The sequence below is a fragment of the Ambystoma mexicanum genome, chromosome 8, assembly GCF_040938575.1.
Source record: "Ambystoma mexicanum isolate Mex_15411 chromosome 8, UKY_AmexF1_1, whole genome shotgun sequence".
In the NCBI taxonomy this organism is placed as follows: domain Eukaryota; kingdom Metazoa; phylum Chordata; class Amphibia; order Caudata; family Ambystomatidae; genus Ambystoma; species Ambystoma mexicanum.
The window spans coordinates 305,268,536-305,290,951 of record NC_090929.1 but is presented as its reverse complement, the minus strand read 5'-3'; the positions used below and the strand labels follow the sequence as shown (position 1 = coordinate 305,290,951).

At 42.3% G+C, this 22,416-nt stretch overlaps 1 protein-coding gene across 1 annotated transcript in view; it reads left to right on the top strand.

The window, feature by feature from the left end:
* Nucleotides 1–22,124, top strand: part of LOC138471860 (ficolin-2-like) — a 450,860-nt gene extending 428,736 nt beyond the window's left edge. Inside the window, exon 10 of the mRNA XM_069609719.1 lies at nt 18,213–22,124. Coding sequence (XP_069465820.1) covers nt 18,213–18,451 — 239 coding nt within the window. The 3' untranslated portion in view covers nt 18,452–22,124. The remainder of the gene's footprint in view (nt 1–18,212) is intronic.
* Nucleotides 22,125–22,416: the final 292 nt, after the last annotated feature.

Sequence of the window (22,416 nt, the reverse complement as noted above, 5' to 3'; positions counted from 1 at the left end):
TGCTTTCCTCAAGTCTAGTCCAATGAGGAAGAGAGGTAACTTTTGGGAGAAAAGATAGTTTGTTAGTATCTGTATACTCAAGATGATTTTAAATTCTATTGCATGATCAATTGTATTAATGTTGGATTCTCATTGTTAACAAAATTAGTTCACTTTGTGTTGTTAAGGAACATGCTCACTTTTGTTGGTTCTGATTTGATCTTGGTGCAAGGGATATGTTTATCCCCATTGATTTGACTATACATTCTTGTTATTGATAGCATTTATGATTCATTAACAATATATTCACTTTGGTGATGGCATAGACTTACTATATGCCATTGAGAGCCATCTTTACAAAATTTGCCTCTGTTCTTGTTATCTCTTTTAGTATGAAATTGTATTATTTGTATTAATTCAGAATTGAGATTAGTATATTAAAGGGTCCAGATGCACTCTTCACCATAATTTTATTCAAATAGATCCACTAGGCATGGCTTCTCCGGTCTGGGTTCATTGATAAAAACAGACTGCATTTACTTCCGTTCAGTTCAAAATTGATGTTTGTCTGTTCTGAATGTTTGACTATCTCAGAATGGTATCAAAAAGGTTTATGTACTCTACATAAGCCATTCATATCACATACATTGATGGTTTAGTCCATTTGTTTTCCCTACCAGTTATGTCATTATGTTGTTACAGCCTAAAACATTTTTATTTCGCCTCCCCTTTGATGAAGACAAACACAGGGTATTTGTGTGTTTGTTCATATCAACATTGTTATCAAAGCCTCTTATTGTAGTACAATTGTGGCATTCAGACATAAATTATAGCAAATATAGATTTAACTATCTAGCCTTGCCAAATTGTATTCCAATTGACATTATCAGATATGAATTAGGCCTTCTGTCCAGTGGAAAATTCTACAATTCCATACCAATCTCTGAGACCCTCTCCCCTCCCAGTGCTCTCCTTTTGTAGATCTTCAAATAATAATGCATGAGCACAAGATCAGGAAGATTAGAAACTATGTAAATTATATGTAAAGCTATATTATTATCAATTTACTCTCAATAAAATGATACTGAAGTAAAAAGAAAGCTTTTTGGGAAGGACTGGTTTGGCACAATTGACAATTCACAATTGACAATACTAAGAAATATGCATTGTTTAAGAAATGAACTTTGGGAGAGAAAAGTTTAGGATCTATCCTGCGATAAATACAAAAATGTCCAAGTGCATACTGGAGAACCCAATTTCTCCATTTCAGTATGAAGTTGTTGCTATGTGCTCCTATTGTAAACAGGGAGACGCCACCAAATCTTTATATCATTTAATAGTGAAATGTCAATTTTTAATAAATTTGATGAGTATTTTTTTTGTGCAATGTGTACATCATGTAGACTGGTTTTCTCCAGATGAATTCTGATTTTGTCTACTTTTAATTAAATTAATTAATCTTTTACAACATGCTTAATACTGGAGTCTCTAAGCGCGCAACAGCAATTTAGACCTGTGTTGCTCTGCGTTGTCTTGCTTCCAAGATAAACACCTTACCCCTGAGCTATCCTCCCTGCCCTATCTGGTATGAAATATCTCTATATCAATTGAAGTATTTAGATTCTTTTATAGAATGAATCTAATCACTTTGAGATAGTAACCAGTTAAGGCACTGCACTTTATAAGATTGTATTTCTGACATTCTTTTTAATATTGAATTGTAGAAGAAATAATTGATTTTTGTCACAAATGTTGAATAAAATGTAGGAATGTTACTATCTTTATTATTTTTAATAAAAGTGTAAGGTTTGTTTTTCTACTAAACCAATTCACTAATAAAAATATTTAAAAATGCACAATTTAGCAACCGTCTCCTCAGGATGATGTACTTCAGACAGAGTAGCATGAAATTCAACTCAGTCTCTCTGTTATTTGAGCAATGAGGACACAAATCTGTCGCTGATATGCCCCAGCAATAATTACATGAGTCCAGTGGTAAATTCCCACATCTAAATATAACAAAGAGTGTCCTCACTAGCTATGAACCTGCAGGTTCAATCACTGTTCAAAGCCAGAAACAGTACAGGTCAGATAGTGGGACAGCCTGTGCCAATGCAATAACATCCTCCTGCATTTTCTATTGGATTGCATGTGTTAATATTTGCTCATCCCTTGGAGCGATGCTACACAGATTCGACCAAAATTGGTTATAACCTAGTTCAATTGTAATTGAATAGTTTGAGAATCAAACCATTGTTCACATACTTGCATCAAGGGAGACCCCTTACCCCCTCGTGTCCCAGAATATCTTACAGGACCTGTCTGTATTTGCCACCAAAGGGGAGCTCTAAAAATATGGATCCAGTCAGTAGAGGTCTAGAAGCCACCAACCGACCAATGTACCCAAGGCCAATCTCTTCATGCAGCAGGATTTTTGAGGTACCCCGGGGAAGTTTGAGTACATTTTTTAAGAACAAGTCTGCAGTGATATTTAATCTTTTGGACTTTACATGGCCCCAGACCTCAGCTCCCCGCAGTGCTGCTTGGTGCGCTTGGAGCTGATAAATATCTATGACAGGCGTGAGTGGTCCCCACCATGTGCTCTAAAAACCCTTGTGAGGACTGAACTGTACCTGCCAAGTATAAGGTTGCTTTCTCGACATGTGAGGTCCAGTTTCCTGTGTCAGTGAACCTCAGGCCTAGTTAAGCAGAAGATAAAACCTGATAATAGTTCCCTCAACCTGTGTTTCTACCTTTACATACTTGCTTCTAGATGCCCTAAATAACATGCACTTTGTTTTTGAGTGATTCCACGTCAGTCTATGGCCATCACAACATTTAAGAAACAGATCTAGCTGTTTTCGTAATCCTGTTGGGTTAAAGAGACCGGCACTACGTCATTGGTAAACAGTACAGGGTAGTTGTCCTAACGCAAAGAAGGTGCATCAATCTTTGCAGATACCAGTAGCTCGATAGCCCCATTAATGTATAGGGAGAATTGTGTAGGCACCAGGACAGAACTCTGGCAAACCTCAGGCATCAATGGAGCACACCCATTCAGGAGGAGTAGCCTCACACCAGGGTGCTGCATAACAAAAGGTCTTTGTTGTCAGTAGGAGGGAAGGGGGTCGGGGTGGGATAGACAGGCGTGCTTTGGACACTGGAAGAAGCCTTCCACCTTCCACCATCTTGTTTCTCAATGTCTCTCTTCCCCTTTCCTATCTCCTCCACTTCCTCTTGAACAAAGCAACGTGTATGCAACATCAACAGAGAAACATCCACTCCAGCCCGGTACAGGGATTATTCCTCTAAGGCAGGCTAGCTTTAGACCAGTCACCTGAGGACCTGGTCCTTTAAAAGCTTGCACTCCTTCAGCAGAATTCCCTCAGTTCCTCAAGGATCCTTTAAGGCCAATGAGACATTCTGACCTGGACTTCTTTTGGGTCAGTTGCACTGTCCAAAGCCCTCCACCAGAGGTGAAGAAGGAGCCATTCAAGCCAGAAGGAAGATCTGTCCACTAATCACTACCAGGGAACATTGGGATTGAACATTGCTGTGGATCAGGACCAACCAGTCTGCAACAGATTTTCTGTGCCGGAAGAACAGACCCTGAACTGGAGTATCCTGTCCTTGAGTCCTTTGCAAAGGCCTCACAGTGGCCAGAGGGACAGACCAGTTGAAGATCCCTGTTCTACCACACCAAACCAGTCACTTTGTGTTCCTCATATCCAGAACAACATAGTGGCCGCTGGTGCTGATGTCTGAGTTCCTCCATCCAACTGAACTGCATCTAAACCAGCTCGACACTGTATCGTGTCCTCGCAAAGCATGTCACCTGCTAGGCCAGAAGCGTTTGCTCAACGCTGGACCTGAGCCAAATATTTGGAGGGGCACTCGCTGATTCTAACCAGGGGTTACAGCCACAGCTAGTCCCAGCTAGCCTGAAGAACTGTCGCCTCATTGATAGCACACCGACGCACCCTCAATCACCACTTCAACGACCGTTGGCCAACGATTCAAATTGCTGAAGCGTCACTCATCAACCCTTCCCAATGGGTAAAGCCTAACCTGTCCTGGCCAACTGTGACACATTCTTGGGACTGCCCTGACCTGCATCACTTCAGCTACCGCCGTTGACTGCACTGAGCATTGGACACTGGTTTTGTACAGTAATCTCTTTTTGGTGTATTTGGAGATGGTGTGTTTTTATCAAAGTGTTTACATTTTTATAGAAACTCGATTGGACATTGCCTTTTAGTTTGGACTGTGATACAGTGTTGTTTGGGTCACTGCTGGGTCACCTTCACACCCCTCTTAAGAGTATAGCCTTCCCTCGGCCTGCGTTACCACAAACGGTGAAGGAGGTATATCTGTTGGTTGTCCCTGTTTTACCTTTATGATTGCTTTGTGTTTTGGTTTGTAGAAGTGTGAGGGATGAGTGGGTATTTTACCCCTACTCATCTTTGTATGGCAGAATCCAATAAGTCATAGTGGTGGATCCCAAATATGGTAAAAATTCAGATGATTTAGGAATAAAATTAGTATTTGAACCCAGGGTTAGGAGCCAATTTTGGCTTATGCAATGGCGTCCAAATTTGTAAAGAATTCCATTATCTTGTAAACCGATGTTTAACAATTTAAACATCAACGTACACTTCAAGAAATAATGTAATAACATGTGACCCTGACATGGAGAAATGATATCCATAATGGAACATGAACAAGATGCAACCAGATCTGAATCAAAACACATGCAGAATCAATGTTGTCCATCTAACAGTATCTGGTTGGTCTACCGTTCAAAAACAGATTTAGCTTCTGAAGCAGCAATCCAATATGGCCAGGGACTAGAGAAGCTGTTGCTCAGAATCGACTCATGATCTACCTCGGTCATTAGTTTATACACAAAGCGATACAATGTACTTGAAACAACAGTGAAATCACATGAAAGAAAGTGATTTAATGGTGATACACTGCAGACTCACGCATCAAATGGCAATACCTATCACAGTTTGAATATCATTATTTCAATCCACTGATAGCCTTTGATAACTATCTTGCAGTGGACAAGCTCACAAATATAGCCTGAATGTGTTTCAAGTGAAAGTTAAGTGAACTGATTGAGAGGAATAACTAGTAGGGACAATTATTTGCCCACACAATTAATACAAGTAGTACCAATGTCCTATGTATGTCACATAAACTTTGTAGATATTATTCCCTGATGTCAGGTCAATTAGAAAAGTCAGGCATACCTTTTTAACTAAAAAGACTGATCAATACATTCCATTATAACCTCCAAAGAGGTAGCTATACAGAGCTGCATGCCACAAATGTGTGGAGAAACAGCACATCTAGTAAGGTCAGCCTAGAAGATCCACTAGCATATGATTATGGGGAGTGGATGTGTTCGGACCCTATTGAATACTAAACTTACATTTTATTAAAACATGATTGTATATTAAATACTAAAATTAATAACCCCAACAGAGACAGAATTAGTCAACCTGGCCCTCAATCACATATAGACAGTTTATGCTCTCACCAACGTGGATGGATCATTAAAGGGATAGTCCAGTAAAAAATGTTATTTAAAAAATAGATGGGCAACATTAAAAAAAAATTACTAGCACTTTTTTTTTTAAACTTCCTATGTAAAATTTTGAGCTATTAAAGCTCAAAATTCGCAAAAGCAAGCACATGGGCGCATCCATTTTGTAAAATAACATTTTTTACTGGACTATCCCTTTAAAGAATAATGTATGCTAATACTAACTTGAATGAATTGCCAAATTAGTGGGAACAAAATTATTCATGGGCATTTCCCCAAAGAGCAATTCAGAACTGGAACAAGTGAACCTGCTGCTTAACAACACACAGAGAGATAATGACATTAACAAGTGAAAATACAATGTGAATTGAATGGGAGCTCAATTAACAATGTAATATGATGCAAAGCTATATCTTGCATATAAATATATATCTAACCTATCTGCCTTTGCTCCCAAAGATAAACTCTCATCCATGTGTGACTGTGACTCCTGAATGGCAATGCAAAGATGACACAGTAATTCTGAAACACTGACCTTGGGCCTCATTACGACCCTGGCGCTAAGGGGTCTGCGCCAGCGTTAGCTGCGCGGACCCCTTACCGCCAACTACGAGTTCCTGGAGCGCCATGGTCATTTTCCATCCATGGCGCTCTGGGACCTTGGTGTTAATTACGCCACCGTATTTTACGGTGGCGTAATTAACTCCTTCCCCACTCCCATTGAGCCCTATGGGGCCGAAATGGGAATGGGGAAGGGTAAATGGGTCAATGGGGACTTACCGCCCCGCCGACCTCGGAATGGGGCGGTAAGTCCGCCATCCGCCATGGCGTAAAGGGACTTTGCGCCATGGCCGGAAAGTCCGTCGCTGGCGGAAAAAATCCGCCAGGGTCGTAATGAGGGCCCTTATCATTACACCTTAGGAATTAGAATATATTAAATAAAAATGGATATTGTAAACAGATACCTATGGCGGTCCCTGGAATTTTTTAAAATCCTCATCAAAGGTATTATGTGAGTGATAAAAGGTATGTACTGTACATAATCAGTTGGAAATATTCTTCTCATAGGAAGAGGTGCTTTACTTTTTGTTATACAAAAAATAATAGTTATAATGTTCACACAAAACTGTTGTCTTGACATTGTCGGAATGATTGCATTATTATTATTATTAAATAGTGGTAGCGGACATGTAGTTATGGTTAAGTTGCTATACCCATAGGATGAGCACCTTTTGGGCAGCTTTGCTCCCTCTAGATGAATCCTCACCAAACTTCGCAGAAAAACCATATGGTCCACTCTGATTTTTTTTGCAACATTTGGTGACGTTTGGTCAAGGGGGGCAAAGTTATAGGGGGGGTCCCAAAATTTATTTTTTTCCCATAGACATAATGGGAAAATCTTTTCTAACGCCTACAGCCCAAACCGCTGGACGGATTTTCACCAAATTTGCGGCAGGACAAGCGGCTTGGTCCTGAAAGCATGCTTTTGTTTATTTGGTGTAAATCTGTCCAGTAGTTTTTTTTAAATGACCAAAAGTTAAGGCAAACAAATTATTGATATCTATGTCCGCTCTGCGGACACACTTCCCTGTTCGCTCCGTGGACAGGACTCTGATTGCCTTAAAGGACAACATGGTGTCTGCGGACATCAAACGCGCCTGCTGATTGGATGGTGAAAAGCGTGAAGTGCATCAGATTTTTGGAAACGCCCGCAATCTTGGATTCACGGACAATCTTGGATTCGCGGACAGCGGCCGGTGTCTGCAGACATTGCAGTAAAAACATATTAAAAAAAACAACATTGCACTTGTCAAACTTATCAAATAATCTTTGGGGCGGTGCGGGGTGATGAGGACAGGATGGGATATGGCTGCAAGAAGCAAAATAAACGGGTTTTTTCAATGTGAAAGTCCACGAACAGCTTGGATGTTCACGAACAGTCCTGTGAAGTTCGTGGACACATCTGCATTACAGGGTTGGTGAAAAGCAGTTCTTTGATGGCTTATAACTTTGGCACCACTTAATTCAATTCTGCACTTATATTCTTGACCTGATTCCGAATGAGTCTGCAAAGTTTGGTGGGATTCTTTCAAGAGGGCGCGACAATAGAGAGGGGTCGCAAAATAATATAAAGGCTTATAAATGAGGTGCCATTTGACGAATCTACACTTAAGTTGAGGAACTGATAATAGATCTAGGTTTAAATGCTTTTGCAACGTCTGGTGGGATTCTGTCAAGAGAGGGAAAATTAGAGGGGGATCCCAAATTATTTTAAAGGCTCATGTGGTGCAATTTGACGAATCTACACAAAAGTTTGCAAAAAGATTTTTGGTCTAGATATAAGTGTTTTCATAAAGTCTATATGGATTTTGTCAAGTGGCGGCTAGGATATATGACTATTGTATGTGCATACATTTGACACCTTTCAAAAAATAACGTGTGGATTTCCAGCAAACTTGTGGAAGGAGCATTGGCAAGGATCTGAAAGTATGGTTTTGCAAATGTACACATGTTTTATTTTTGAACAAGTGTCATAATGTAGGTACAAAAAATAGTGATATACCTTTTTGGTGACTGAGGTAAAGCCGGGGTAGGCATGGGCAGTGGCCAGATTGTCCGGGTCATGAAATAAGGTCATGATCCGGACAATCTGTCTACTGGCCATGACCATGAGGGACAACACATGGGGTTAAAGTGGCCATGTCCACCTGGGACCAGCTTTGTGGTAAAGTTGTTCAAAATTGGGATGGGTCTGAAAGGGAAGAAAAATGTGCTTGTAGTAATATGGTCATAGGGTTTTCTCTTTGCCTTCTGCAGGCTGCCATGGAAAGCGAAGAGGGGCTCTTTCTGAAATGCCACCTTCCCTTTCCATGGTGGCCATCTTGGAAAAGGATGTAGGAAGGAAAATCCTTTTTTGGCACCCCAGATTCCCGCTTTGGGAACCTAGGGTGCTAATGGCCTTCATCCCTCATTACAGGGACTTGAATGGGGGAAAATGGTCCGGAGACCTCGTTATCCACCCTCGCTTCGCTTGTGCTATTAACTTGGGCTGCTGGGCCGGTATCCACTGTTCCAGTCCCTGGAACGGGGGTGAACGCGACAATATTTCCATTAGCATAACACAAAATGCAAATGGAAATGTTGGAAAATCTTATTGAGTCTATGTACTTTACTGGGAAATGTAAAGTAGATGGAGCCTATATGTTTTTTTTTAGTTCTATTTTTTAACTGAACAGTGGTTCCTAAATGAACATTCCTTTTGTTGTTTTTGGATGTATTTTATTTTTTTGGCAGGAGAGCTAAGAAGGAAAAGTGGGGAAGGAAATGAGGGAAGAGGCACCAAACACTAATATGGAGGGGCTGGTGGACAGGGGAAAATGTTGCGCGTGTGTTATTTCTAAGGTAGGGGGCAGCGTTTCACATGCTCCTTGATTACAGCAGTGGTGGTGGCTCTTGGAGAGGAAGGATGGCAATAGCTGATGCCATTTTTAGATAAATAGCAGTGTTGCTAAAAGTATGTACTGTGTACTAGATTGTTAAAGGATAATGAGTAGGAATAGGTGTTGGAGCTGTGCAAGGGAAATTTTGAAGTTGAAAGTTCCTAGATCAGTAGAAAATGCAGTTCTGAACTGTCCACGAAGCACGGATCTTATCGTGAAGTGCGGACAGGTATGGTCATGTTGCACTGTCCGTAAGGTCCGCAATGAAGTCAGATGTTCGTAGACATCTACGGATGCAAAACTAGTTGAAATAGTTGCAAAAAGTGTATAGAAGTGTTAATAATGATTCGAAAAGGTGGGAAATGGCAGAGTTTTAAGGTGTCACTTTGTATATTGGACAGAAATATTGTTATATTGGGAAAGTATGATATTAGTAAGTTGTAGGAAAATAGCATGCACTGGTAAAAACCCATGAAATCCACAGAAAAAACGTTATTAAAGGGACATTATGGTTAATTTGGACTAATAAAAACCTATGAAATTCAATGAAAAAGCTTTGTTAAAAGGGACGTTATGGTTAAGTTGCACTAATAAAAACCTATGAAATTCAATGAAAAATCTTTTTTAAAAACGTCATCAGTGATGTCATCAATGATACTTGTGATGTCATCTTTGATGTCCTGGGTTTTAGTCTAAGCAGTGCACAGTGGTGGCGCAAGTTATGGTTGCTGCAATTTTACTTGTAACCATAACGTCATTTTAACAACGTTTCTTTACTGAATTATTATTATTATTATTATTATTATATTGCTATTATTTTTATGATTATTGCAAATGTACATTGCTCTGAAAAAGTACAAACAGTGAAAAATGGCAATATATATATAAAAAATGGAAGCACAATCAAATGCAATAGTTAAAGGACATTGTCAACGGTGTCTCATTATTCCTTTTAATGGGATACAACAGGCAAATGCGAACGTGGTCGAAGGAATATCCATTATACTATTTATAGGAACATCATAATAACAATATCAATATGGAGAGTATCGATGATTATGTGCTTTTATATAATAGTTTTGGTAAGGGGAATTACTGCATTTTAAATTTTGTACTGGAGGGATATAAGAGAGATGATCATTGGTTGATAAATCTCTTTGAACTTACCCTGCTGCACCTGTCTCCCATTACTCCATGTTTTCTGTACATTCATTAATTATTTCATCTTTTATAATGCGCTTAATTCCGGAGACCAGTCTCTAAGCATGGGACCAGGATTCAAACCTGTGTTGCTCTGCATTTTCTTGCTTCCAAGACAGGTGCATTGCCCCTGAGCTTTCCCACTGGCCTCTGCATCAGATGTGGCTTTGACAATTATGTGAACTGCCCACCACCATAACAAAAACAGGCATGGCATATATTTTCAGTTTACCCTGCCACCACATGGGTACTTTATCATAATTATATTGAATTTGGAAAAGAGGTGGGGACTTCAATGAAACTTCTGCACTGCAATGACTTGGTTTCAGAAATTGTCAAATAGCGAAACTAAGACCTCAGAACCTGCTCTGTGCATTGGGAGAGCAGGGATGCAGCTCAGGCTACCGAGGCAGCAGGGCAAAGGTGCACACTATGCTTTCGGCATGGAGTTTTTTGAATGGGGGTCTGGTTAGTATATACCCTTTCTGAGATGGAATTACCTGCTTCATTTTCTTATTAATGAAACCCAAAAAAAGCCAGGGCATTCACACCTTTTCCAGATGGCAACCCTTCATGTCTGTCTGTTTTGTTCTCTGACTTTCTCCTTCTTTGCCATTTCCCGGGTTACCTTTTCCCTGTTTCCTTTTCACCCCACAGACCACGGTCTGGTTTCAACACTGGCTGGGGTCATAGTTCAACCATTCGGACAGGATTTCAGTGCTTTCAGACCACCATGGTGATGATGCGTGCACCGTGCAGTGTAAAATCAAATTAATGTAATATAACATGCACACTTTGTGAAGTTTACTCATACTTCACAAAGTTGCAATTCTATGGCAAGACAGGAGGCTCCTATTATGCATAACAATCTTTACTCTGAAACCACAGCAGCAAAGAAGAAAAAAACTTTTGTAATAAAAAAGTTGCAATATAAACTCATAACAGTTCCAACAGTTTAAGGGAAAACATCCCAGTCCAAAATGGAGGGCAGGTCATGCCCTGGGACAACCAATGGGCTGAGAGCCAACCCCATAAAGGTCCATTCCTCTATCACCAACCCCTCTTTCTTTGCTGCTGATGCCACAGCTAAGTCACATCTCTACTTGTTTCCTTAGAGATTGCTAACTGGTTTTAGTTGTGTTACTTTGTTGCCTATATATGGAATTACACTGTCTTTTATTACTGTGACGTGTTCGCTTGGCTCAGCGTTAGCTTTGCTCGGCTTTCGCTTTAGAACGTGTTTGTTCCTTTTAATAGCGTTGTTATATTACGTTCGGCTTCAAACGTATTTTGTTTTTGAATTCTCTCGTGTGCTTGGCGGAGAGCGCCGTTTTATCCCTTCAGTGGTGCCGCCTCCACCTACTGACATAATTCCTAATTGCTCGCTCGTCGCCTGCCTCAGATAAAATCAGGCGGCGATGTGTGTAGCAGAGTTTCCCTCTCAGGAATCTCTTTCATGTGTCTGAGGCACGTGAGCCTGTTCAGGCCGCCGTGCCTTTTTATTGCTACCTATTTGTAGTTGTGATGCGCACGGCCCATTAAGAAGCTTTGCTTCAGGCCTCCGTGCGTCACAGCTGTTTTCTCTAGTTTTCTCTTGCTATTTTTTTCCTTTACCCTAACAGGACGCTGCTCGCATACAATTGCCGGCTAGGCTACAGGCAAGGCCTGTTACTACCTCAAGGTTGCCACCATTGTTTGTTGCTTCTTATTCACCCGGCTAGGGTATGCAGCTTAAAGTGAGCCTGCTCGGCTGGTTTTGTTCACAAGTGTGTCAGCTGAAGGCTCTGTCATTGACACATTCATTTTGATTGTTGTTTCTGCATTTATTAATATTTCCCTATATATGATTTTGGGTGGTGCTTTCATGGATAAGAGTGTGGTTCCCTCTTCTGTAGATGCCAGCACTCAAGTGCGCCCTTCCAAGAAAAGTGATAGGTTGGGAGAGGGTGTAGGAGACCAGTCCCTTCGTACTCAGCCGTCAGTGGCACAGGCAATTCAGTCATCATTGGACACTGCCTTGTCTGGCCTCAATAACACCCTTGCTTCAGCTTTTGACAGGCTAATTAATTAATCACATTGCTGATTTTCACCTTTCCCAGGAAGCTGGGCCCTCTGTCAAAGCTCAGACCCCTAAAAAATGCAGGAGTAAGACTAAACACATTCAAGAACAACTCTTCCCCTAGGAGAGGTCAAAAGAACAGGTGGGAGGAGTCCCACAGCCCCTCTCTTCGACCCCTTGGCCAGCCCCCTCACAGCTTCCCGCTGCTGCACCCCCAATTTCTATTTCCACCTCCGATAGCTCAGAAGATTCAGATTCGCCTCCTAAGAGGAAGGTGGCCCCAGTCCCTCCACAAAAAGGTCCGGTCCTGGATGTCAATGGAGTACTGTTTTATGATCCTGCCCTCATCCTTCACCCTAGGTCTGCTGAGTGGCATCCTTCAGAGGACGTTTCCTCGTTTCTGGAGTTTTGGGTCAGGCATCCCCCTGCCTAAGGGGGACAGGAGTAAATTACGGTCAGGATGCCCTAGGCCGGTGCTTCCTGACAAGGTGGCTCTTACACCTGAGATCAATCATTCCATGGCTATTTTTCTCTCTCAGAAGGGGAAAGACCCCAAAAAAGGGGTAGGCAAGGCTTGGCGTAGCTGCCAGGATAAACTGTTGGACGTCTTGGGTCCAGTGACACAAATTTATGAACTGGCTGAAGAAGCGGCATCCTCTAATACCCTCTAATACCCTGGTTGACGTTCATGTCTTGAGGGGGTGGATCCAACAAACGGGTTGCCTCTATCTCCAAGGAGAGGCGTAAATCCTTACTTATGAGGTTGGATCCTAAGCTGGCGGAAATGTCAGAGAGGGAAGGGGGCCCTTCGGCCCAGGGCAATTTGTTTGGAGATCGGTTTTTGAAAGATCTCTCCGCCTATGTTCATACATTTACGGCTCTGGATAAGTCACAAGCTAACATTAAGAAAGTGTTTGCACCTAAGGTTTTCCCCAAGGCTGGGCGAGGTAGAGCCCGCTCTTCTGTCCGTTTTTTCCAGGGCTCCTCCCGTCCCCGCCAGTGCACGTCTAGAGGCGCGCACAATTCCTCCTCTACTCGGGGAGCGAATACCCAATTTTTCTGCAAATTTCGAGTTGGAGACGATGTGGCGGCAGAGGTACCGGGAGGTCAAGAGGAACATCAGGTACTTTCTCATGTGTTAAAAGTTTTTTCCCACAGAGGTCTATGGGGTAGACTGGCCAGGTTCCTCCCGCAGTGGGAGACCCTCACCTCGGATCCTTGGGTGTTGAAGACAGTTCAGGGTTATCGAATAGAGTTTTACTCCCCTCCTTGCCAGTTCTCCTATCCCCTTCCCTTGGTGTTCGACATGGTCAAGCAGTCTCTGATAGATGTGGAGGTCAGGGACCTCATTTCCAAGGGAGCGGTAGTCCTGGCCTCCTACGTGGCCTCTCAGTTTCTGAGTACCATTTTCCTGGTTCTGAAACCAGATCAAGGGTTTCGCCCAGTCATAAACCTGAAGGCCCTCAACTCTTTCGTAGTATACCACCATTTCAAGATGGAGGGGATCAATCTACTCAGGGACACCCTTCTTCCGGTGGACTGGATGGTCAAGTTGGACCTCAAAGATGCATAACTAGTGGTTCCTGTGTTCCCTCCTCACCAAGAGTTTGGCAGTTTGCCTCCCTTCCGCTTGGCCTGTCATCAGCCCCATGGTGCTTCACCAAGTTAATGAAGCCAGTGATGGCTCTCCTCAGGTCCAAGGGGATTCGGATTATAATATACCTCAACAACATGCTCCTTTTAGCCCAGGGCTCTCAGACTCTGTGTGCTCATCTGGAGTTTACAGTGACCTTTCTACAGAGCTTAGGTTATGTGTTAAATGTCAAAAGTCCATATTGAAGCCTACACAATGTATCAAAGCTTTGAATATAGATTCAAAGCTTTGAATCTTCCTTCTCCCAGACAGCAGACTTTCAAAGATAAGGAAGGAGATTCACTACATCCCCAGGAAAGGGAGGATCTCCCTCAGGCAGTTGGCCAGGGTTGTGGGGATGTTGTCAGCGTCCATCCAAGCTATCTTTCTGGCCCCCCTACATTACAGGGCATTGCGGCATTTGAAGGCCAAACATCTGCGCAGATGTCTCTCTTACTCACAGGTAGTGATGTTGTCCGCAGAAGCCAGGTTGGAGCTCCTTTGGAGGCTCAGGGGCGGCAGAGCAATTTTTGGTCCCTCTCCAGATGTCATTGTGGAGTCCGATGCCAGCAGAGCAGGCTGGGGAGCCAGGTTGGGTCAGGTTTCCACAGGAGGGAAATGGTCCGAGTTAGAGAAAGAACTGCATATCAACTGTCTGGAGTTGTTGACGGGGTCATTTGCAGTCCAAAGCCTTCTCAAGGAACACAGGATTTATTGCGTCCTCCACCGCATGGACAATGTCTCTGCGGTGAGATACGTCAATCATTTGGGAGGCACCAGGTCCAAGGTCCTAGCGGATCTGGCAAAGGAGTTTTGGCATTTTTGCCTGGACCGGAATATTGTGTTAAAGGCGGAGTACCTTCCTGGGATCAGCAACGAGGTTGTGGACTGGAACTCCAGGCATCTGCAAGACAGAAGCGACTGGAGGTTAGACAGGGATCTCTTTGCCAAGATAGAATCTCTATGGGGTCCGTTTGCAGTGGATCTGTGGGTGGACCCCCATAGTTTCTGCCCCTCCTGTAGAGGTGGTTAGTTTTCTGGTGGAATTGTTTAAGGAAGGTAAAGCCTATAGGACTATTAATGGTTTCAGGTCTGCTATTTCAGCGGGGCACCTTTTGGTTAAAGGAGAACCTATGGGTAGGCATTTTTTGATGCGTAGAGCCCTTAAATCCATTTGTATTAAGGTTCCACTGAAACCAAAGTATTCGGTTCTTTGGGATGTTAATATGGTGTTAGATCTCTTCAGAGCCTGGCCGCCTAATGAAAGTCTGTCCTTGCATCAGTTATTTTCCAAACTGGTGATGCTGTTATATCTGGTGTCTATTAAGAGAGTATATGATATCTGACCGTTGGATGTGGACAATAAGATGTTTACCCCTCAAGGGGTTACCTTCTTTATTTCACGAAGAACTAAATGTATGATTTCCTCATTATCCTATCCAGCCTTACCAGAATATGATAAATTATGTGTTACCAGATGTTTGAAATGTTTTGAGTTGAAAACAGAAAGTCCTAGGCCTCCGAATACCTCTCAGCTGCTGATTTCCTACAGGAAGCCCCATAAGCCAGTATCTCCTTCCACTTTAGCCAGGTGGAATAGGTGGGTTATGCGGGAGGCGGGGGTTGACACTTCCTACTTTGGTCCCCATGCGATTCGGGACGGTATGGCCTCTAAAGGCGCTTTCCTCGGCGGTAGTCTGGAGCAAATACTGAAAGCAACTGATTGGTCAAAGGAGTCAACTTTCAAAATGTTTTATCATAAACGTATTGCTCATGTTGCTGTTGATGTGATGCAAGGGCTTTGAACTTGCACAATAGGAGCCTCCTGTCTTGCCATAGAATACGTAATGCCCCACACTAGTGTGAGAAGGGGGTTTAGATTCTATTAAAGACAAGGAGGCGAATATTATTACTGGTTTTTGATTATTTTTCAGCTTTCGGGTGAGATGTCCTGGTCAAAAGGGAAATCTGTTCCAGTTCAGATTGCGGGAAAGTTCACGTTCCGCCTCTTTTTCCGTTGGACCATCACTCTTGGTGCTACGCGGATGGATTGTGCAGTGGGAGTTTGAGGAAGAACAGCGACAGAAAGAGGAGTTAGTGATAGAGGAATGGACCTTTATGGGGTTGGCTCTCAGCCCATTGGTTGCACCCAGGGCATGACCTGCCCTCCATTTTGGACTGGGATGTTTTCCCTTACACTGTTGGAACTGTTATGAATTTATATTGCAACTTTTTTATTACAAAAGTTTTTTCTTCTTTGCTGCTGTGGTTTCAGAGTAAAGATTGTTATGCATAATATTCACCTCCTTGTCTTTAATAGAATCTAAACCCCCTTCTCACGCTAGTGTGGGGGATTAGGTATTATGTTGCTGACACAAATGCCTGCCAAATTTGCTGGCATGTAATTGTGCATGAGCGATTGTTAGCATGATAAGGGATGCTCTGGAGGTACTGCTTTTTTCCCGTTAGCAAACAGCTATTACTGAAGGACACTGTCAGGAAACAACACACCTGTCAGCCAAGCACAGCTGAAAGGGCACATTCAGACTCTATTTACATGGGTTTCTGGAACCTGCAAAGTATATCTGAGTTCATTCGCCTGTTAGTGACTTAAACTGTAGAACAAACCCATCCCATGTTCAAACCCGGCTTTTGGTTTATTCTAACTCGTGCATCCTGGTTGCTGTATGCTTCCAAGCGGGCAGAGAGCTGGAGGAGCGAGATTAATCCCTTTCACCAGCATGATGATTGATTGATTGATCACAGCTGCTAGAGAGAGCTGAAAATTGAGCTCTAAGGCCTCTAGCTGCAGCCGTTCAAGCGTGTGGTCGTCAGCTGGAGAGCTCTCGTCAGTTGGCTCTCACCATTTTCAGTTTGTTCTATCAACTGCCTTCATTTGGGAGTTCCCGGTTTGTACTCTTGTGGCCAGCATTTATAACCATTGGTTTGATTCTGAAACTTGCGTGCTGTGGCTGCATTTTTCAGTGGCCCGCCCTTTTTACTGTTACAGCCTTTCAGTTCTCTTGTATGTATGTGTCCTGCCTTTTGCTGGTCATTTCTGTAATACCCTCCATTTCAGTGAGTTTTTTTTTTCCTCATGCACTCCCATTCATTGGTTTCTGAAAGTACTCTTTCTTCTCTGTTTCTCCCTCCAGTCCGTGTTTCTTGCCTTCAAATATTTTCTGTCCTGTTGACCAATCCCACATATTCACTGAGTTGCCAGGAATCATCTGTCTTTTTGCTTCTTTCTGGCTTTGCTCCAAGACGTCTGTCCATTTGATTGTTATTCAGTGCCCTGGGTTTTCTGATAATTCCACATGTTAACTGAGCTGGAAGTGACCGTCTGTCTGTGGCTAGTGCCGTGAGATTTCTGATATTCACAAACAATAGGATTCCGAGTTTATGCGTCTCCTTTCCTTATCTGCTGCCCTTGTATCTGTTCCTGGCTCTCTGTCCATGCTTTTCACATGAGTGAGGGGCAACGGGTTTGTCTTGGAAGCAAGACACGCAGCGCAACACAGGTTTGAATCCCGATGCAGCGCTTAGAAATCAATCTCTGGTATTAAGCACATTATAAAAGAACAATTATAATTATACTAGCATTCCTATGTGCTGTCTATGTTACTGCTCTAAGCTTTAGTATCTATATACAGTTTTAGCATTTTGATTCTGTTCTCTGCTGTTCTTTCCAATGTGGTTTTCTGTCTTCATTCCAACTCGCTCAATTGTTGTGCCTCTGGTCCTTATGCCTATTCAGAGTGACCCCTTGGTTGCACTTAATTTGGATCAGATAAGGGACACTGGTGGCGCTTTGATATCATGTATTAAATTCTTACCTGCCTCAGTATATGGTCTGCAGTTCTACCTTACACAGCCTCTTCAATATTTCCAATGTATGACTCTGCTTTATGAGGGTTGTTATGTATAATCTGCTGGCATTGGCATTAAGGCCCTTCACTAATCTACCAGGAGTCCCTTAGCTTATTACAGTGCAGCCCTTATTTGAATTATTCCTTGTTAGATTGTGTACTTTCTCTCTGTGTGTTTTAGCTCACAGCTAGCTCCATCCCATGCAGTTCCGTTGACAGCCTGTTTCAACCAGGATTTGCCTTCTGAGCCTGCAGTTCCTTCCACTGACCTCTGATATATTGCCCTGTGCTCCCCTGACCTTGACAGTGCAAGCATGTAAAGATTATTTCAAAAATGTGTATCTAATACTCTAACTGCCGACCTTTGACATCTCAGGAACCAATCATCCATTTTGACCGCTAGAGCTTAGAGGAAATAGATGGTCATTGTAAATTGCTTTACTGTCAGTTAAGGAATTATCTTTCTTGTTTGTTTCTACAGGTGATAGCCTCAGCATTCATCACAACATGCCCTTCACCACTCGAGACCAGGACAACGATCCCTATGAAGTAAACTGTGCTCACCTTTGGAAAGGGGCCTGGTGGTACAAGGCGTGCTATATTTGTAACCTGAATGGATGGTACATGAACAGTATTGCACAGGAAGGTGTCACCTGGTGGACCGCCAAAAAGAACTACTATTCGTTCCAATCAACTGAAATGAAGTTCCGTCCCATTTAGCCCATGGGAAGTGACTCGTTGTGTTCATGAATCGTAATGAAAAATACATTTTCTGTTTTGTATTGTATATTGCTTAAATAGGCCTTCATCATTTGTAGATGATTCGATGCATGGATATATAGTGTATGAACAGTAAAGGTTACACACTAGAGATGTAGCATTTCAATACGGTGCACATCTGTCTGTATTTCATACACATCTAATGTTTAGGCAAGAGTCCCATAGTAGATATGATTCTCTGTGCACTCTTAATCTTGACCATAGCACATCCAGATTCACTATCAGTGAAGTGTAAGATGATTTATCCAATCTTCGAATGAACCCATCCACCCACCTTTTACATCCCTCTTATCTCAATCCCTCCCAAAGAACCTGCTGAGAGCTTGTCACCATCGCATTGGTCATGTCGCTGGTTTATGTCACTGCGCGCCTTTGACCATCATGCATATGTATCTGGTTGAAAGGGCTCCTCATTAGCTCTGTCTATGTGACAGATTACCATTTTCCCACAGATATGGCACACTTTTGTAGCTCAGTCAGTTCATTGCTAAACTGGTATGCTCCCTGTGTTACCACAGCATCACATGTTCAACGTCTCCAAGCTGCAGGTTTAATATATGACCATCAGAGCCATTAAAGCTACCCGAAAGGATATCGTCCCATTCGCATATTCCCCAAGCAGCACTACAGCCTCAGCAAGATTAGCAATGGATGGGGTTTAACCTAGTGTTTTATTTTTTATTTTAATGAATTCTTAAAATCCAGGAAACCACCTTTTTGTATTATGTAACGTGCATGTCAGTTCGGCAGAAAGTACACAAGCAATACATTATTATGGATAGCTGTCCCACCTCAGTATCCATCACAGCTACTGCAGTGGAATACCAAACAGAGAACTGTACAGCATGTGTTTCACTTGCAAACCTTCATGCGCCTGTGTGGTGGTTCAATGATGGCCAATGGGGCCCGCCTGCACTGACCCACTCAAATACCTGGCAATCGAAGAATGTATTGTTTATGATGCAAAATAGTGCTATATTTATACAGTAAGCCTTATTTTATTTACATATACTTTCGAATTCATGATATCTGCACATGCTATATCACAGTAGTAGTACCACGAGGGCGAAGTTGTACTATACAAGAGCATATTACACGTTCCTTACAGGAACCCATCAAAAACACGCTTGTCTTTTCTTTTTTTACCATATACAACGGTCTTTGTTTTCGCCACATTTAACACAATCTTATTATATAAAGTTTTTCAAGCGCATTGAGTAACTGCTCCAATTGACTAGTTATCCATTGACATGGCAAGTAAGGTGTGCATAAAGCAAGGCTCTTTCCTATCCCGGATTCCTGCTGGGAGCAATGCATGGCACTTCAGACCTTTGGCAGACCTGATGAACAACACCAGAATGGATCACCTGCACGTACATGTCTGCTGTGGAAACCTTTACTGTTGCGAACGTTAGATGATCCAGAGCCCATATTTTATGTTCCTAAAACAGGTCCAATTTTTGAAGTGTATTTCTACCAAGCATCACAGCAAGGTATCATTGGTGCTCCATGCATTTAATTCACAGAAGTGTACAGTCCTATCTACCCTATCAAAGGTAGCCCTGAGGTTGACAAAGCAGCCACACAGGCTGCCTTCAGCCAGCCTAGGTGACCAAGGGGACAGTGCACTGGTCAGTAGCGGAATACAGTAACTTGAAGAGAGGTATACGATTGGGTAGCTCAAGACATTTCTCAAGTCTCTGAAGTAGCAGCTTTCACCTTTGTGAATGCTTGACCTGCACAGTAAAAAAGTAATATTAATTTGACCATATTTCTGTCATCCCTAGGGTCCTTTTATACATTGGGATGGTATCCTCTTTCCAGAGACTAGAGCCACATTGCCCTTTACAATAAAATTATACAATGGTGTCTAATATTGTGCCTGCCAGTTATGATTTATCTTCAATGTACAATTACTCTTTGAATCAATCCCTCGTGCATGATTGGTCTACAGAAAAGTAGTTTACCTCTACTGTATTAGGTGTAGTGGTTGTGTACTAGCATCTAGCAAGATATTTAGTCCATCTCCAAAAGTCTCATGGGTTTTCTGCTAAATCCTTTGTGAATGAACTCAATTGTTTGTTGTCCTGCCTTCAGATGGGTGTTCTCCATCAATTATCAAGTTTTCCATCGGAAGTCTTCCTTTTCAACTTAGGGACCTTTTCCAATCCTCCTGGGTGAGATTGTCTTCTCTTCCAATAGTGATACTCCTCTGTTTAAATCACCATTGTTCTCAGAGCCTTGTGAAGATTGTGTTTCCTTTGTAGGCAATCAATGTCAAACCACCACATGTTATCTGCACATGTTTCACGGGCAAGATTCAATTTCCCCTTCCTTTTGTTTGCTCGTGGGGTAATATAAAACAAATCATGTGACAATTTAGCCTTTTGGTCATCAACTTCTCACAAGTTCCTGCATGTCCTGTATGAAAAGGAAGACGCCAACTCTACACCACTACAAACAGTGGTGAGCGGGACTTCTCTTAGTGGCAGCTACGAAATACAGTCCATGTGTAAATTACAATGATTGAGGGACTCTGATGAAGCTCTCCAAGAAGACCCTCCCATTTGGGCCCAGTGTATTAATATTCATAGTACTAATCTGGGAAGTTAGGTTCAAGAACAACCATATGAGGGCGGTTTTCCGGCTGCCTATTCACGCAGTAGGAGAACATTTTGTAGGCAAAACTCCCATTACCATCTGGACATGAACTCAGATTGAATTACAAGCTGCATAAATATTCTCAGAACCCTATGCCACCTCTAAATCAGTGCATTGTCACTAACCCAGCAAAAGGCTTCCCTCCAACATGTACAAAATGGCTGTTTCCAATAATCCTTAAAGACAGGGCACAGTTTCAATGGGAGGAGACTCTGGCAATATGTTTACCCGTTATTGCTTGGAGCATTGCCTGAAATAAAAACTAAAGATGTCTCCCTAAATTAAAAACATGAAGTTATCAATTTTACGTATCTTTGGAATTTATATGTTATCTCATGTATATTACACATAACCTTCCCTGAACAGGCCAACAGATGCGTTAGATGAAGAATGCCAGAATGAAGAATGCCAGAATGAAGAATGCCAGATTCTGGATTCTTAGGCTTGGCATAAGAAATCCTTCAAACCCTCTGCATCTACAGCACCCCTGTGGAGCCACATATGCAGCATTCTTACAGACATTACACATTATGAGACCCTTCACTCTCCTGCTATAGGGCTGCTTGGTCTATTCAATATTAAACAAAAAATACACCGTTTCTGTACATTGCTTGTATAATCGCCAGACGAAGGGTAGCTGTTGCCTAGTTCAAAGGCTCACCCCTCAATACTTGAAACAAGGCTTGCCAATGTAATGTATTGTAACGATCGGGAGGGTACAAACCATAAATTACGTATGCACATCAGTAGCAAATTTGGTCTGATCTCAGTTTCTATACACTGCAAAACACCCCCGCTTTATATTGTAATTCTTTACCATGGTATGCTGGTTAATTATCTGTTGTTCAGGATCTTTGCCACTCACATTTCCCACTGTTGCATGCACCTGGCCTGACCGTACCTGTAATTAATTTGTCAAATTTCAATAAAGTTTACAAATATTTTGGCAGAATTTCTTTGTATTTGTATTTTATTATATCTTTATAGCACTTGTGCCAAAATGCAGAACAAACTAGAATCTGTGCAACAAGCAGATACATTAATCATAAAACACAGCTCATTTAAGTCGAAAGAAAAAGTTACTTAAGACAAATTTTGAAAATGGAGATAGAGCGAAGGGATAGGGGCGAGGGCATCACATTGCTTTGGGGCTGGTAAAGAAAAAGAGCGGAAACGAGAGGATGCACAGGGGGGACGAGGAACAGACAAAAGAAATTGGGATCGGGAACTGCGTGTCACAGGTT